General features: G+C 34.0%; 2 protein-coding genes, 1 long non-coding RNA gene and 1 pseudogene across 4 annotated transcripts; 2 read left to right on the top strand and 2 right to left on the bottom strand.

Moving 5' to 3' along the window:
- Window positions 1-2,521: 2,521 nt before the first annotated feature.
- Window positions 2,522-6,110, bottom strand: LOC106427651 (annotated as a pseudogene).
- Window positions 6,111-6,265: 155 nt separating this feature from the next.
- Window positions 6,266-7,748, bottom strand: LOC106427652. Of its 2 annotated transcripts, none has more exons than XR_002658113.2 (4): window positions 7,508-7,748; window positions 7,011-7,137; window positions 6,855-6,942; window positions 6,266-6,341 (listed from the first exon to the last, which is right to left on the bottom strand). It is a non-coding gene; the product is annotated as an uncharacterized LOC106427652 (long non-coding RNA). The 2 variants fall into 2 exon arrangements; XR_001285521.3 differs by having other exon boundaries at window positions 6,272-6,444; window positions 7,508-7,747.
- Window positions 7,749-7,828: 80 nt separating this feature from the next.
- Window positions 7,829-8,933, top strand: LOC106427653. Its single transcript, XM_013868372.3, has 2 exons — window positions 7,829-7,946; window positions 8,305-8,933. Exon 2 carries the CDS (start codon window positions 8,331-8,333, stop codon window positions 8,742-8,744), a length of 414 nt encoding a protein of 137 aa, XP_013723826.1. The 5' UTR covers window positions 7,829-7,946; window positions 8,305-8,330; the 3' UTR covers window positions 8,745-8,933.
- Window positions 8,934-9,128: 195 nt separating this feature from the next.
- Window positions 9,129-12,356, top strand: LOC106427620 (receptor like protein 22-like). Its single transcript, XM_013868341.3, has one exon. The coding sequence runs from the start codon at window positions 9,932-9,934 to the stop codon at window positions 12,251-12,253; it is 2,322 nt and encodes a 773-aa protein (XP_013723795.1). The 5' UTR covers window positions 9,129-9,931; the 3' UTR covers window positions 12,254-12,356.
- Window positions 12,357-15,066: the final 2,710 nt, after the last annotated feature.

Genomic DNA, 15,066 nt, shown 5'->3' on the forward strand with positions numbered 1-15,066 from the left:
CGCCTCTTCAAAAAAGTCTCTTTCCTTCACCCTTTATTTTTGTTTTGTTTAGTTTCCACACATCTTATGAAGAGAAACAAAACATAGTAAACCAAACAACAAATGATTCGATTTCGACTTCTTTGCCTCTTTGTTGTTCTCTTCACTCTTGTTTGTGTTTTCTCCAAAGCCCCAAGCACTCATGCTGCTGGAAGACGAAGCTTTTTCTCAGGACCTTCTAGAAGAGAGAGAGGGTTCTCACACTCTTATGCCACACGTGTAATCGGCTCTGGACAATTCAAGCCGGAGAAGAGAAAGATTCCGACGGGGTCAAACCCTTTGCATAACAAGCGATAATAAAGGGTTTATTTATATGCCGGCAACAAAGAATATTTTAGTTTCCTTTTTATCTTTTGTTTTGGGTCTCTCTCCCTCTCCTTGTTTTTAAACTGGAGAATATATGTAAAATTTCTAAATATATAAACTTATGTGATGTATACATACTCCCATATAATTGGAGTAGCTAGGAGTTTTCTAAACGTAAATTTAAGGATTCAGATCGATTGCAATTGATCATATGATGTTTATGTATGTAGAAGTAAGTGTTGTATAGTTTGTGTAATTGTGTTCTAAAAATTATGATTCCTTTTTTTCCATCAATTATGATTCCTTATATGGTTAAATAACACACATAACATGATTTTTTTGTTTAATCGTACCATACTATAGTTAGCAAAGATATGTTTGATCAAAGATGATTTTCTGTTTACAGCTAATATATTTTACTGTTTAAAGACTATTATTTAAAATAATTTCATCTGCTTGAGAATAACAAATTTCAATGGCTGCAAGGGCCTGATAGCTCTGTCAAGGGCTACGTCCTTGCGAGTTAGGAATTAGTCTATTCTCTGCAATCACTGTTAAATTATCTTCTGCACGTCCATAAAAATAAAATTTCAATAATTAGCGGATCGTTACCATAATATAAACAATATATAAGAGTGGGAAAATTTTAAAATTTGATGTTGATTCTTAATTATTATGGAAATAGAAGAAGAAGGATAAAATAATTGTTATATTTGTTGATGTAGAAAATTGTGGTTTAATGATTTGGTTTATGGTTAATGATGGAAAATAAGCCTGTAAGATTGACTACTCCAATCAACTTTATGAAAATCGAGCTTTTATCTAAAAAGAAACGTGACTAGATTATCTCATTTTAGATAAAAGCTCGTTTTTCATAAAGTTGATTGGAGTAGACAATTTTTTTTTTTTTAAACTTTGATATGGAGTAGACAATCTTACAGGCTCATTTTCCATCATTAACCATAAACCAAATCAATAAACCACAATTTTCTACATCAACAAATATAATATTTATTTTATCCTTTTTCTTCTATTTCCATAATAATTTTAGATTATTAAAAGAGAGTATGAAGAACTCACCGAAGGAATTTACACCCATTTTATATTCATCACGACTTCAATTTATTTTTTGTGTTTCGCGCAGGCGCATTTGTTTATTGTGAAATAGGAAAAATCAACTTTGATCAACAAAATTATTATGCAGTTGAAAGTGGAAAAAGGGTATAGTTGTTTTCTTGATTTCAATTATAGCACAAGGCATTATAATCCAAAAAAGGCTAACTCAAAGTCGTATACGTATCGATATGCGAATATTACAAACAAAGTATAGTGTTTTTCTCAAAAAAAAAAGAAAGTATAGTGTTACTTTGATCTAAGTGTGACACTTCAAAAGATCAAATCATGTATGCATGTGTTGATATTCTATAAGAAAAACACTAAACTGACCCGAAAAAAACATTTGGGAAAATTAATGACTATATGTAAGAGGTTATTGATAATCTCAAATAGTTCCCACAACATACGAGTGTATGTGACAGAAGGACAGGGACTGAACGCACAGTATCAACTTATCCAAGCTGACCACAAATTTCTCCATTGAGGCCTGAAGCAAAATCACAGAACATCTTGTGTTTCTTTGGTTTGATCATAGAGGAGACAACGCAGGAATGTCCCAGAAGGTGACGAGCTTTCCACCATACGTACCAATCTTATTTTCATTTAGAAAATAGCCTATTTTAAATAAGCATCATGTCCAGTCAAAGTACCGTTGATATTCTCTTCCATTTTCTTTACATTATCGCATAATAATACCGTACAGTCTCTCCCACTCAACCAAGTGTTGGACCATGAACTGCATGCTACAACACTCCACAATTCAAGTCTTTAGCGCAGATAGCAAAAAGGCGATCTCAATGACTAACAACTAAGTTTATTACACAATTTTTCAAAAGAGATCAAAGAACTTGCAAGATTAAGCAGACAATTTCAGTCTTTTAGTCTTTTTCATGTTCCTAGGGTAACTAATTCTGACAGTTGAATATTTGATCAAAAGTGCTACTTCATTTCGTGTGGATTTATATTTTATCGGTTGTTATGTTCAGACAATTTTATTATGCAATAATAGAATAATTGTTGTAAAAACACAAGTGTAAGCTCACGGTTCTACGCCAAGTTCTAACCCAAACCTTTCTTAACAACTTCTCATTTATTTTATTTTAGAATGTAATCAAATTTCTTCTAAATCACTATATCACCAGTTTGAGCTTTTTACACGGACCAACCACTAGTAAATAATATATATAATTCAAAATTCGTGTTGGATCCAAACATAAACACGAATACTTCAACCTAAATCGGAGCTTGCGGTACAATTAGCGAAGAAGCTCCTTCATCCACCACATGCTTAACCGTGGTGGTGTAACTCCTCCTTGTCACTCTTCTCAAAACCAGATTTGAACCGGTCATAATTAGTCATCTCAACTGGTTTAAACGGACGTTCACCCAAAATTTTCAAAAGATCATCCTGATGCAACACTTCTTTCTCCAGTAAAAGCTCAGCGACCTGAGCCACTTGCTCTTTGTGTCTCTCAATGAGCTCCACGGTCTTTGCCCTAACCTCCTCGTCTATGATCGCAGTTTGGTCGCTATACCGTTTGCAAATATCTTCACCAAATGAGACCAGCCCCACCTTGTCACTGAAACCATACATAGCCACTTGCTCGTACGTCATCTTCGTCACTTCCTGAAGATCGTTCTGTGCACCCGTTGATATCTTCCCTATCAACACCTGCGTTGCAATGGACCTTAAATTTTTAAACATTATCTTGACAAAAAGTCTTTACTCTCATTCAAACAAAGAGTAAATTTACAATAGCATAACTGGCTAAAACTGTTAATTACTCACTCTGTTCTTGTTCCAAGAAAATAGTAGTTTTAAGATTTTTATTTGTTTCACAAACATTGTAGTTTTGTGTTTTTAATGTAACTAGGTGTTTTGTCCGCACATGCGGGCATAATCATTTTACAAATACTTATTATTTTATGTCTTATTAATCCAAAAATCGGCATTATAAAATTCTAGTTGGTGAACATGTTGAAGGAAAAAAAATTATGGTGAATTTTTTGTTCCTCAAAATTTATACCAGTTATGTTGAAATTTTAGTCAAATTATTGAGAGGTAAAACCCACTTTTTTCTTCTAAATTCCCCACGGAGGAATGAAATTATAAGAAAAAAATTTCCTATGCAATTTTGATAAGGAACAAATTGAACAAAAATTCATATTTTTTTTTTATTTTTCCAATTCCTCAAATGAATTATTTTTTTTGGTTCATTATTTTCATTCTTCTAGTGGTCACCAACTGAAGTTATAGTGTTTCACGGATTAAACTTAAACTGGTTTAAAGTAAAAGTAAGAAAATTTGTTTTGAACTCAGTCACAAGTTAAGTTATTATTTATGATTTTAAATAGTTAAATCAAACATCAAATTATTTATATATGTAAAAAAAACGTTCATCAAACTATGTACTTATTATTGTGTCAAAAGTTTTAAAACACTCATATATTAGAAATAGTTTAGAAAATATCTTGATATAAATATTTTTGTTTGACTAATATTTAATTATAAATTGTTTTATATCTTAGTTTTTTAACTTTATAATAAAAATATTGTTTTCAGATAGCAACACAATATATATAAGAATTCTCTTAATTTTTAAATATATTTTCACAATTTTTTTATATTAGTTTATAATTAATTATTTAATATAACATATAAATTTAATATCATTAAAATAAAATGTGTGTTTTCTTATATATAAAATTCATTACGGGTTTTGCGAAAATTAATAAATACTCAGTTAAAAACTAATAATAAATCAATGACCTATATAAAAGCTTAAAACCTAATTAAAATATGACAAATAAGAAAATAAGAATTTTAATATAACATATAGATTTAAATATTATTAAATCAAATTCGTTTTTATTATATATAAAATTCCATTACAGATATTTTTTTAAAAAATTAATAAATTAGTGATTTCAGCTAAAAATTATTAATAAATCTATGACTAAGCTAAAATCTAATAAAAACATGACAAATAAGCAAAATTGACTAAAATCATGGAAAACATGACAAATAAACAAAATCAAAATAATTATATATCTAATTACATATTTTATAGTTATATTATTTAAATTAATAAATTATGGACTCAACTAAAAACTATTAATAAATTAATGATTCAGCTTAAACCTAATTAAAACATGACAAATAAGCAAAATTACCTAAAATCATAGAAATCACGACAAATATCATAAATAATAGTATAGATTTTATACTTTCTTTACCTATATGCCCATGTTAGTTAAAACAATTATTACATATAATAATTTTTTATATATAAACTATGTATTAAAAATAGAGTTATACTGGTATAACTTTATTATTAAAATGCCTGAAAACTCTAAAATTGGCACTTTTGTAGAATGGAGAGACTATTATATAGTATGTATCTAAGGGGTTATAGGATCAATTCCCTTTGGGAGGCGTCTCTTCTAAAAAAAGTGAATTAAAAATGGTGTGAGCCTCGTCCTATGAGGATGTAAAGACCTACAGGCCTAGAACCTCCTAGTTATTAAACAAAAGGAAAAAAAGACAGCAGTTAAGTTACCTGCTCGGCTGCACGACCACCTAGAGTCACGCAAGTCATGTCGAAGAACTGTTCTTTGGTCATGAAAACGTTCTCGTTTGGAACGTATTGTGCAAACCCGAGCGTCGCTGTGCCTCGTGGCACTATAGTCACCTTCAGTAATGGCTCTGCATGTTCCATGATACGCAACAGTACGACGCTCCAACTTGCTCATCACCTGTTCATATGTAATATAGAAAGATAAATTCATGCTTCCACTTTCAAACTTATAAGCAAATACCAAAGTTGGCTATATATATAATATTACCAGGTTTTTCTTCTCAAGACCACCAATAACACGATCAACCGCAGATTCGAAATGCTCCATCGTAACCACATCTCCTTCATGTCTAGCAGCGAAAAGAGCCGCCTCGTTACATAGATTCGCAATATCAGCTCCGGAGAAACCAGGAGTGAGAGCTGCAAGCCTCTGAGAGAGAGTAGTAACACAACGCTTGCTCCTGATCGAGTTTAATCCTGTTCAAGTAAATCTCGAAAATCTCATCGCGGCCTTTCACATATCCGGTTTATCAACGCCTATCTGGCGAGCAAACCGTCCAGGCCGTAACAAAGATTTATCCAAAACATCCGGTCTGTTAGTCGCAGAAAGAACCAAAACTACTCCAGATGTTGCAGCAAAGCCGTCCATCTCAACTAGCAGCTGATTCAAAGTGCTTTCATGCTCGTTGATACCACGACCAATGGCATCAATCTCATCGATAAATATAATAACAAACGTCTCACCTTCGAAGCCCCAACACCAGCATATATCTCAATAAAATCTGAACCGGACATGGTCAGAAAAGGGACACCTGATTCACCTGCTGTAGCTTTAGCTAAAAGGGTCTTTCCCGTTCCGGGAGGACCTACCAAAAGTGCACCTGGAGGGATTTTAGCACATAAATCTTGGTACTTCTTAGGGTTCTTGAGGAAATGTACAAGCTCCATGAGTTCTTGTTTAGCCTCCTCACATCCAGCAACATCCTTGAAATGAATCTTCTTCTTGGAGCTGTTATCTGCTTTCGTTATTGTGGCTTCATGTACTGACCACCACGTCTTTTGGCAGGGATAACGTTACCGTTACCTTGGACTTTCACTGCTGATTTGTTTGAAACATTTATATAGTCAATCTGAAACAAAGAGGTATAGATAAAACATTATTAATAGTGGAAAACAAACAAAGGAGCAGGAACAAAAGGTTAAGTCTATTATGTATATATGCTTGCCTGTTTCTGTTCTCCGGAGCCATGTGAGAAAGAAGAAAAGAACACAGCAAGATCCCGCCAGCGGATTTAGCAGGTTCTGGAGACCATTCATGAACATATTAATTTATGTTCCAAGCCAAGAATAGGCAACAACTTGATTAATCTTCTAGGAAAAACTCTTTGTTTATTATTCTCCTCCCCTAAACAATGTGAAGAAAACATTTTTTATACATATAAGAAGAGCCTGGAGTATAGTAGAAAACCCTAAACCCAATACAGTTAGGAAATTAATATAGCTAATAAGTATGTAAAACTAGCAAAGAGAAATTTAACTTGAACAAAAAATGTAAATTTTCTTTGTATTAGGTTCTGAGTTTTTTCCTTTTTTTTTTGTTCTCACATATGTGATTAACACCCATTGAGGTCACTGGATGTATCACATATTTCTCACGTTTATCATTTTCATTCTGAATTTTAATTCTTGTCTGAAGAATCTGTATTCGAAATGCCCAATCTCTCTACAAGAGAATATATCAAACCATTGCTTAGAAATCAAAGTTACAGAAGCTCTCATCTCCCGGTTTCCACATAAGAACAAGGTGTACATTACCGTATGCAGTTGAAATTTAAGTGGAGAAGCTCGTTGATGAAGAAGACAGGGGAAACAGAAGAAGGCCTTCAAGCAACAATATATGTACCTGTAAGATGTTTTGGAAAGACCAACTTTCATCACATGTATTTATAAGAATGGGTAACACTTTTATACCTGTTGGTTGAGTACATATGTTGGACCAAATGTTGTTAAAATCTTTTGAAAGCATTGCAAATTTGCAAGAGTAAGCTCCACCAGCACCTCCGGCTTCTCCACCAACTGAAATGTTCTCCATTATCTTCTGCATATCGAAATGATTGAATTCATACTCAGATAAAAAAGCATCTCCTCGTGAAGTTAAAAGGTGCTTATGCATATGGTCAAAGGCTTTCAAGATTCACACACTATAAGAACTTGACAGAAAGAAAAGAAAAAAGCCAATGAAACTCCTTGTCCTTTGCAATGAAAAACCAGTTAGCAGGAGCATACATTTTTTCCAATCAACTAGGCCATTAATGGTTCCATCACAATGCAGACCGTAAAATCACTATCTATTTCTGAGAAAGTTCAAAACTTTTTGTTTCATATGAAAGATGCAAACGAAAGTCAGAAGCAGACGAAGAACATGGAAATGAATCGTTCATCAAGCAAAACAATTTAGTAGCACTTACAGGACGCATTCAAGACTGTCGAAAGCTTTAAGCTTGACCTGTGTTCTAGAGGGATCCCACTTGTGTCTGAACGCCGGAGCTCTCCCTCTCACTTGCCTTGTCCAAGCCCATCGATGCACAACTATTGAACTGCTGAAGTTGCAGAACCACCTCGGCCAACTCGGAGATGCTATAAAACTCCAGATTGTGCAGTGTGTCAGGGAATGTCAAACAGTTGAGAAAAACTTCTGGGTAACAAAGCACAGAAATAAACTTCTGGTTTAAAATTAAAATATATCAAAATAGTAGGGTTTTTTCTGTAATTTTGTTTTATATCCTCCACTCTGTTATAATCTCATCAAACTGGGAAGTGGATAAGCCTGGGCTCAGGGTTTTTAGGGTTCTTGAAGTCACTCACTCGCACTGTTCCATCTCTGTCCACTATCTTCGCCATCCACAGGTAATCAAAAATGGATGTGTCTTAAATTCTGAAATTGATAACATTTCATGTATTTTCTGATTTTATCAACCCATAACTCTGTTTGGAACCAAACTCATGTTAGGTTCGGAACTGAAACAATCACCATGTTATTTCGAGATTTCGTTTCTCATTAGTAATTGAGCATTAAAAAAATCTCTTGAATCCTGAGTTTATTACACCCTGTATTCATTGATTCATAAGCTATCACACAAAGATTAGATAATAAAGCCTCATGCTTTACAACAGTTCACAATCTTTCGATATGTGTTATGTAAATCTCATTGTGGGTCTAAGGAGATTCCAATATCTTAACGTCTCTTCTCTATAACTTTCACAGATTCTTTAATTTGAAGAGAAGCAGCCATGGCAAGTCTGATAATCTCCACACCATTCCCAGGCTCTCTCACTCAATCCAAGAAAACGAGTAAACTCTCTGTTCAGAGAGCCTTTAAGGTAACCTCTATGCAGACACCGTTGGAAGAGCTGTACAACGTCAAAGTGGAAAGGAAAGTGTCACAGAGACGGTTAGAAGAGCTCGGTGTTTCGAGATGGTCGGTTTGGAAGACGGGGAAATGTAAATTGCCATGGGACTGGCAGGTGGATCAGCTGGTTTACATAGAAGAAGGAGAGGTTCGTGTTGTGCCCGAAGGAAGCAAGAGGTATATGCAGTTTTTAGCTGGAGATCTTGTTCGTTACCCTAAATGGTTAGAGGCTGATCTTTTCTTTAACGCTCCTTACCGCGAACGGTATTGTTTCAAGGCTTATGGTGATGATTGATTTAAATGTAGAGTTTGAGTTTAGAGCCAATAAAGTTTAAAACTTGTGTGTGTGTGTTTTGTTATGGCCTGATAGATCTTTGTGACAATATAAGAAGACGGTTATCTTTTTCTTCTTCAAAAATTGTGTGTGTGTTGTTGTTATAACCTGATGGATCTTTTTGTGATAGTATAAGAAAACAATTCTCTTCTTTCTTATACAGAATTTGTAATGCTAAACATAACTAAACAGAGCAGAGACAAAGAAATCAAAAGTGAGCTATCAAAGTATCTTGTTTTGAAGAGAACGTAGCATTTTAATTGAACTAAACAACTTTTTTAAAAGGAACAAAAAGTAAAGCAGAGTATCTTTCAGACAGGTTTGAGAGAGGGGTGAAGAATTAAAAAGGGTCTTGTTTCCAAGAAGAGATTGTAGCATTCTAATTGAATTAAAAGGACATTTTCAAAATGAACAATTAGTTCTTGGAGCACTTTGAAGGTTTGTTTGCTTCCATAACCTCACAGTCTGTGTTAACTTTAACTCAAGTTTCTTTCTTCTTTTAAAATGTTGGGAGGAATTTTTGGGGTGTCTTTGGTATGCTTGCATAGGACGTCTCCTTATGTTTGGGGTAGCCTAGACTTAGACGTTGGGTTTGCGTTTATTTTTCATGTTTTCAGGTGTTTGTTTTGACTCCGGAGATGTTTGTTTTGTCTCCGTTGTAGGACTATTGCTTTGCCATAATATGTGACCACTTTGGTCGTTGACTGGCCCTCATGTTACCAAGTCCGAAACGAATTAATTTATGTTCATATGTGAGAAATTTCAAACTGATTCCAATCCACGCTATAAAAATCAACTAACGTGGATTTCACTTCAGGGTTGAGTTAGCCATACAAATTACAAAGACTTAAACTTAGCCCTATCTTACAAGTCAGCGACGGCCCATACTTAGCAAAGGCCCTACTCCAGTTTAGAAAATGTGTGGCTAACATATATTTAAAATTAAATGTATTTGAAATTTTCCTTTGTAATTAAAATAACATTTGAATATATTTAAAAATTTCTCCTTTTTTTCTAAGCAAGAAAAAAACACACAAATTTTTTTTGGGCAGATGTGTATATATAATAACGCTCTGATCATTGATTCATATGCCAAAGAAAAAAAAAAACTCATTGCAATTTCTAAATTTTCACGCACATCCATCTAAATGTCGAACTCACGTTTGTGTTTGCTCTCACTCGTGTCCATCTTATCCTTACTCATCACTACTACAACCAATCTTGTCGCTGCTCAGCGTCAGCGATGTCGTCCCGACCAAACCGAAACCCTCAAGCGTTTCAAAAACGAGTTTGCGTTCTCCAGCAGCTGCAGCGACGACGCCTACTTCTTACGCGGTGTGACATGCGATAACGTGACCGGTGCGGTCACCATACTAAAACTCCCCAGTGGATGTCTACGTGGCACTCTCAGAGACAATAGTAGCCTCTTCGAGCTAAGCCATCTCCGTTACCTCAACCTCTCTTTCAACAACTTCGCTTCTTCTTCTTTACCCTCTGCCTTTGGTCAACTACACAATCTTGAGGTCTTGCTTCTCTCCTCTAATGGCTTCTTAGGTCAAGTTCCTTCCTCTATACGTAACCTCACTAAACTAACTCAGTTAAAGCTTTCTCATAATAAGCTCACAGGTGATTTAACCTCACTTCTACAGAACCTAACAAGCCTTGTGGCTTTAGACGTTTCTTCTAATGAATTCTATGGAACCATACCTTCTTTTCTCTTCACTATGCCTTCCTTGTCTTATCTTGATTTGAGTGAGAATCATCTCTCTGGCCCACTTGAACCCCCTTTTTCTTTGCCTAATCTCCAATTTCTCATGCTCTCTCACCTAAACATAACCCACCAGATTGACTTAAGAATCTTCTCCTCTCTCAAATCTTTGTCATACCTTGATCTTTCCGGAAACAGTTTAACACCAACGAGTGTGGATTCAGACATCGACTTCACAAAGTACCTGAGGGTCTTGATCTTGTTGGAATGCAACATAAGTGAGTTCCCTAGATTCGTGAGGTCTCTAAAGAATCTAGAGTATTTATATCTTTCCCACAACAGAATTAAAGGGAACGTTCCTGACTGGTTATGGAGTCTTCCTCGTTTGACCACGCTGTATCTTCTTAACAACTCCTTCACCGGTTTCGAAGGCTCATTAGATCATGTTCTAGCTAACTCACCGGTGCAGGTTCTAGACATGTCTTATAACAGCTTCAGAGGATCATTCCCTAATCCACCACTCTTCATCATCAACTTGTCTGCTTGGAACAATAGCTTCACAGGAGAGATCCCTCTCTCAACCTGTAACCGAACCTTTCTTAACGTTCTTGATCTCTCTTACAACAACTTCACCGGCTTAATCCCTCCATGTCTCGGTAATATGAACGTAGTGAATCTCCGGAAAAACAAGCTGGAAGGAAACATCCCAGACGAGTTCCACATCGGCGCTTCTACACAGACGCTTGACGTGGGATACAATCAACTAACCGGGAAGCTTCCAAGATCTCTCCGGAATTGCTCACTCCTAAGGTTCTTAAGTGTGGATGACAACAGAATCAAAGACTCGTTTCCCTTCTGGCTCAAGGCATTGCCGAGTTTGAAAGTCCTTACTCTACGTTCAAACAGATTCTATGGTCCTATATCTCCACCTTATGGTCCAGGTCCTCTTGCGTTTCCTAAGCTCCAGATACTTGAAATATCGCATAATAGATTCACCGGAAGCTTACCAAGAAACTACTTTGAGAATTGGAGTGCAACATCTCTTAAGCCTAATGATGAAGAGAAGTATGTGGGAGACGATACGAGTGATGAGTATATCTATCAAGAGAAGCTGTATATGGGAGACTATACAAGTGATAAGTATATCTATCAAGATACTTTGGATTTGCAATACAAAGGTCTATACATGGAGCAAGGAAAGGTACTTACATTTTACTCGGCCATCGATTTCTCTGGGAACAAACTGGAAGGGGAGATTCCTGAATCTATTGGTCTGTTGAAGGCATTGATTGCTCTCAACTTATCAAGCAACTCATTCACAGGACATATCCCGTTGTCTTTCGCCAATGTGAGTGAGCTCGAGTCATTAGACCTGTCAAAGAACAAACTGTCTGGGGAGATTCCTCAAGAGCTAAAGAGGCTTTCGTATTTGGCGTACATAGATGTTTCTGATAATCAACTCACTGGTGAAATACCACAAGGGACACAGATCATAGGGCAGCCTAAATCCTCATTTGAAGGGAATCTAGGGTTATGTGGTCTCCCTCTTGAAGAAAGTTGCTTCACCGAAAACACACCATCAATAGAAGAGCCAGATGAAGAAGAAGACGGAGGAGTATTGAAGTGGAGAGCAGTGGCAATAGGGTATGGACCTGGAGTTTTGTTTGGAATAGCAATAGGATATGTTGTTGCTTTGTACAAGCCTGAGTGGTTCATCAAGAATTATATTCAGAACAGGCTCCTAGGCATTGGACGCCTTTAGGATCAATTTGTTTCTGCTTATCTTTTTGTTGTTGTAAGTTGATCTTTGAATGTGTGTTAAGTTAATCAAAAACATAATTCTAGTATGTTTAGTGTTACTTTAATTCTTGTCTCAAAGTAGAGTAGTTGAAACCACTGACTTATAGTTACTTGCATATCAAACAACATACTCATGTAACTGTGGAAACATAAGAAACAAAATAAATTGTGAGTTCTTGTGTATTGTTATAGCCTGATTAGATGTTTTGTGACAATACAACAAGAAGACAATTATTTTTCTCTTCTTCAGAATTTGTATTACTTATCATAACTAAAAAGAGCAGATATAAAGAAATCGAAAGTGAGCTGTGAAAGTATCTTGTTTTGAAGAGAAGGTAGCATTTTAATTGAACTAAACTTTTAAAAAGGAACAATAAGTAAAACAGAGTAGCTTCAGACAGTTTTTGAGAGAGGGATGAAGAATCAAAAAGGAACTCTCATACACGAGCCCTGGCGGCATCGATCAATGTATCAATGTTTTGCATAGGTTAAACAGAGGAGATGGTTGAGTTTTTGGAAGCAGCAAAGAAAGCCTTGACGTGGCCAATGCTAGCAGAGGCGTCTTGCTGCGTTGAGGCTATCTCTTTACTTATGAGGTTCAATGTCATTCCAGAAGCTGATGAACCAAGGAGGATGATGGAGAGGCTTGAGGGGACTTACAAAGCACAAAGACCGTATGATTTGCGGTGCTGCATCAGCCCTTCAAACTAAGCCGACCAACATTTAATATTTTCTTAAGTCTCAAGTTTAACTAAATTTCCGCGCATATATTAGTTGTTACATTTTTATACATTGATATTTGTTTTTCATAAGTTATATATTGTAGATTTGTCGTAATATAACTAATTGTATTCCAAAGATCTGGAGCGAATCGGGAAATATGGTTATTTTTGGTACAAATATCCGAACCCATTTCAGATATACATTTGTTATTTAGATATTCTTAGGTTCCTATACATTAGAACCGAACTCATTCACAGAAGGACCCAACTCAAAACCCACAAATAAATTTATATATTCAGTCGTGGCGTAATTTAAAAAAAACGATACCAGAAAGGAACAATTCGTACCTAAATTGAGAGCCAATGTTCATGCCTAACTGATTTTATAAACTAATAAAAATGACTATTTATATGTGTTTGACTAAATTAAGTAAAATATAAAGATTTTTTTATTTAGTAAAATAATTATATGGAGTGAAAAATTAAGTGGCAATAAATGTAATAGTTTTTTATTGTTTTGATTTAAGTTATTATTTTATTCATAAAACATGTCTCTAAATTATGTTTTTGGCTACGTAATTTTTCACCGATTGAAACTAAAATAAATAAAAAAATTTAGTAAAGCAAACTAAACTGAACGTTTAACCATATGCAAAACCAAGTTATTTTACATTTTGATTTTATAACTGTCACAAAGTTAATGTTTATTAACTAATAAATAAAAATCTGCACTATTATTATTATGGTAATATAATTAATGATGTGATTTATTGTTAAGGTAATATAATTAATGAAATTGTTAAACTGAGTGAAATATGGAAAGACAATTAATATAATTATATTAATGAAATTACTAAAATGATATTATACTTTTTTATACTGCTATCTATGTTTCCAAACAATTCACATTTATACTGCTCTTCATGTTTACAAACAACTAAGTGTTTTCCTGCACCATGTACAGAAATAAAGTTTTAAAATTATATTTATAATTAATTTTTTGTTAATTTTTGGGTTTTATTATTTGCGTACAACATTTTAATTCTATGTAAAAATTAAGACTAAAAAATATTTTTATTTACATTTATATTTAATAATATATATATATATATCTTGGAAATATTTTTATTTTGGTTAATATATATTACATAAAATTCTATAAAATTAAGGGAAAGTTTTGTTATCTATAATTAACAAAACATAAAATTAAATAATATTTCTAAAATTTGTAAATATTAAAAATAAATAATCATAATATGATTAGAATTTTTTTTTTGAAAATATATAAATTATTTAAGATTTGTTTTAGTATTAAAAATTATAAAATTATTAAAACAAAATTAAATAATATTTTTGAAAATTATTATATATTACTATATTTGTAATTTTACTATTTATTGTTATATTAATGATGATTTATAAGTTATTACCTTATTCTAAGAACTTACCAAAATTATAAAATAGTATTAAATGTAAATGTCCATGTCACAATTAGTCCAAGCCATGTCATCTTTATTAGTATGTCATGTCATCATTTTATTTTCAAAATTAATGTGGTGATGACATGTGTCAAAATCACTTGGTAAATAATGTATAGGGGATTCCAAAAGGTATTTTAGTTTTAATAATATAGATGTAAAATATCTGATGTAATCTATAATGCTTTGGAAAGATATTCAATATTTTAGCAAGTAAATAAAAGATATGCCATGTCTGTAAAGAGGGTCATGGAAAATTTTGGAAAGATATAGTTATCTTCTTGATTTTTTTTTTTCAACCCTTTGTGTCTATTACATAATAAATTGAAACGGAAGCAATTCAAGAGAGCATGGTGGGTACCGGCAGGACTCCAAACCCACAAAACAAAGAAACGTAAAAATAAAGGAAACACACCCCAGCTCCCTACTCCAAAACCATCTCAGGTGAGATTGACGTGATGTAGGTCTGACAAGCATGATGTGTTCCAACAAACCGAATTAGTAATCATCATACGCTCCAACCGCATCTTCAAGAATCATCGGTAGCAACCATCCAGGTCCATCCTTCGCAATAT

Source organism: Brassica napus, chromosome C4 (genome assembly GCF_020379485.1).
Source record: "Brassica napus cultivar Da-Ae chromosome C4, Da-Ae, whole genome shotgun sequence".
Lineage (NCBI taxonomy): Eukaryota > Viridiplantae > Streptophyta > Magnoliopsida > Brassicales > Brassicaceae > Brassica > Brassica napus.

Coding starts and splice junctions, on each gene's coding strand:
- LOC106427653 (XM_013868372.3), top strand. CDS start 8,331: ATGGCAAGTCTGATAATCTCCACACCATTCCCAGGCTCTCTCACTCAA.
- LOC106427620 (XM_013868341.3), top strand. CDS start 9,932: ATGTCGAACTCACGTTTGTGTTTGCTCTCACTCGTGTCCATCTTATCC.